Source organism: Lolium perenne, chromosome 7 (assembly GCF_019359855.2).
Source record: "Lolium perenne isolate Kyuss_39 chromosome 7, Kyuss_2.0, whole genome shotgun sequence".
NCBI lineage: Eukaryota > Viridiplantae > Streptophyta > Magnoliopsida > Poales > Poaceae > Lolium > Lolium perenne.
The window spans coordinates 304,832,665-304,835,880 of NC_067250.2; the positions used below are offsets into that span (position 1 = coordinate 304,832,665).

Here is a 3,216-nt window from a genome sequence, read left to right on the forward strand (position 1 = left end):
TTTGTTTTTGCTTCCTGGTTACTCTGATGTTTAAAAACCCTGTTAAGGCTAGGATTCTGTTATAGTGGTATCAGGTTTTTGTCCCATAGCGGGTACTTGACGGCGAGTACTCGTAGTGGGTTTCCTGATACTGCTCCAGCTCGCTTCCTCTCTCCCTAACCCCTCTCTGTTGTAATTTCTACTTGAACCTGTTCTTTCCGTTTATTGCAATGGAAAGGGGTGGAAGCCCGGTTGGAAAATAAATACCATATGAATTGGGCTCATATTCAAGAAGTTTCGGTAGTTACAAATGTGAATGGAAACAAAATAGTACAGTACAAAAGACAGAAAGTTGCAGCACAATACAGAAGAAACCAATCAAACGACGAAGAGATGGCAGACAGATGTGGCTAATTGTGAAGGTTTTCCAGTCAGCTAGCAGTACTTTTCTGCCTTGGCGAGCTTGCACTTGACCTTCTCGAACAGGACGACGACGCCCGGCTCCGGATTCGCTGACGACGGGGCGACCACCTTCAGCTTGATCGGGCTGCAGGTAGCCTCTATCTTGCACTTGGTGTAGCGCGCCGTGTACTTCAACTTGCCGGTCACCTTCACTTTCAGCTCGAACGTCCCATTGGCCTTCTGCTTCCCGAACTCGGCCACGCCGGCGTTGCCCAGCGTCACGACGCTGCTGTCGGAGCCGCTGACGAGGCGGTGCAGCGTCGTCTTCGAGGCGTCGTACTTGTGTCCCTTGTCGCTGAGCTGGACGCGCTCGAACTGCTGGTCGTCGAAGAAGTAGGCGGCCTCCAGCGCCTCCTCGTTCGTCATGGTCATCGCCCAGTTTTTGTTGCGCACGGCCAGCACCAGCGACAGGTTGTATGCCAGCCCCGTCGCCGGGGCGGTCGCGAGCTCGAACCTGGTCAGCGAGGCGTCATCCACGGTGATGGTGACTTGGCGGAGGACGCCAAAGGCGGCGATTATGACGGCGACGGCGGTGAGCACGACGAACGCGACGGTGAGCAGGCAGTAGCACAGGATGTTCTCGCGAATGCTGGAGCAACACTCGCGACAGCCCATCGTATGGTATGGTATGCGAGGAGGAGAGAAACTTGAGAGGCAAAAAAGTTGTGGTTCATAGAGAACTCTGATGCTACTTATGCAATGGGATTAGTCAAACTATTGCGGGTCTTTGGGTACCAAGTCTTATTTTTTTAGAGACGTATATCTTAACTATTAAATTCGAACCCGTAAGTTCGTACGTGTACGTCAACCTCGCGTACGACAACCTTGCGTCCCATCGAGGCATCTACCAAACGGGCCGAGCGGGCTTGGGCCGAAGAAAACTGCCGAAACGTCATGTCCCTCGCTGGTTCTGGGAGTGACTTTGCCAGGAGACTGCGGGACGAGCAGGGCCACCGAGCGAGGTCGGCTGAGAGGGAGGTCGAGCGGCGGCGGGAGGCGGACGTGGCCGAAACGGCCGGCGGCGGCTGGTCTGGGTGGAAGCGCGGTGGCAGGGTTGCGTGAGATGGAGCGTGTCAGTGGAAACTGGAATCCCTACGACTTAGGAAACCATCGCTAGAAAAACAAATCGGGAGGGAATCGCTATAAAATTCAGATTCTGGAATAAAACGTCACGGACGCCATTGAGGTGCAGCTTGTGTTGGTACAGCTGTCGGGGAACAGGTCCGGGGAGGCGAGGTACGTCCTCGCGCTGCACCAGGAGGCGTTCGCGTAATCGCGTCGGAGCTCACGGTGACGAACGCCACATCATCCTCGTCACAGGTGGCGCTGTCCGGCGCTGTCTCAAACCAGCTCTGGGTGAGCAGGCTCTAGATATTAGTCTATCGTAGCAAGGAGTTCATGCTGTCGAAGTACATCATCGTCCAGACGGACAGCGGGAGGCCCAATCAGCCACACCTGGTAAATAAGGGCCTCGACATGCTCCTCACCGGTGGTAGCGTTACACCGGTGACATAGGAGTCGGACGGCAACAAGCAGCTGACTCAAAGACAATTCACTTCATCGATAATATATGTACCAGTGCGATCTCATATAATGCATTGAAATGATTGAGTGCAAGAATCAAAGACTCCAACTGATCTAAATTTCTAATTCTTATGAAATATTTGTATCATTAATTTCTAATACATCACTAAGCTTTATAAGAATCTCAAAGCAAAATGGATAGTGATATAAAAACCCGCATTCATGAAAGTAAAAAAGTATTTCCCTAACATATTCAAAAGCTATATAGTTTATAAAAATATGCTAGCGTCTTATCAACCACGTGAGCTTATTATCGTTACGAAATTTTAAATTTTCTAAGTTATTTTTCTATTTCGCATTTGAATATATAGATTTCAAAACTCATCAGAATAGATGATGTTTTAGATAGTGACGCGGTATCCGGTCAGCATCTTTGATTTACTCTTTGCACCTCATAGATAGTTGGTCCACGCGCAGAGCTGTTATCGCGCATCAATCATCTTGCAGAGATGTTATAACAATAAAAATAGGGCAACCTATGCGAAATATTGAATCGAGGTATTAAGAAACTTGCTAGCTTAGGCGATGGACAACGTGAATCGAACATGGAGCCACCCTGGTACTGGTACCTCAGATCAATGAGTTGAAGAATAAGTCAATCTGCAAAACACTTTACATTAACTCAACTGGGCACAGTGCATCGACACAGAACAAAACCTTTGTAAAGTATGTTGAACATGGGGTGTGCTCCGGTGTCCCCCCCCCCCCCCCCCCCCCGGCGAACGACGTTCAGGTGGGATACCCGTTCGAGACGGTGGGGCCGTATTAGTGGCGTATAATTATACTCCACGTCATTTTCCACATAGATGATCGGATGCCACGTAGATATTGTACGTATCTTTGGTGATGACGGTTTCCGCCGGCCCCACGGCATTAGAATCAGAGTTGGACCCGAAAATTACGTCGATCACGTGGATTTGATGCCGGCGATAGGCGGTGGTTACGGGGAAAATATTTGAATCCTTGCGTGTGCGCCATTGCTGGTTCTCCTTAGGGTTTGGAAGGTTCTGTCCATCGGGAGGGAGACGGCAGGGACGACGACGTTGGGACGGCAAGGCGTAGCGCAGGGCGGTTTCGTTCATGTGCGCCATTGCTGGTCCTCGTTAGGGTTTGGAAGGTTCTGTCCATCGGGAGGGAGACGGCAGGGACGACGACGTTGGGACGGCAAGGCGTAGCGCACAGCGGTTTCGT

General features: G+C 50.7%; 1 protein-coding gene across 1 annotated transcript; it reads right to left on the bottom strand.

Moving 5' to 3' along the window:
* Window positions 1–231: 231 nt before the first annotated feature.
* Window positions 232–1,087, bottom strand: LOC127323625 (uncharacterized). The gene has a single exon (XM_051351736.2). The coding sequence runs from the start codon at window positions 1,054–1,056 to the stop codon at window positions 415–417; it is 642 nt and encodes a 213-aa protein (XP_051207696.1). The 5' UTR covers window positions 1,057–1,087; the 3' UTR covers window positions 232–414.
* Window positions 1,088–3,216: the final 2,129 nt, after the last annotated feature.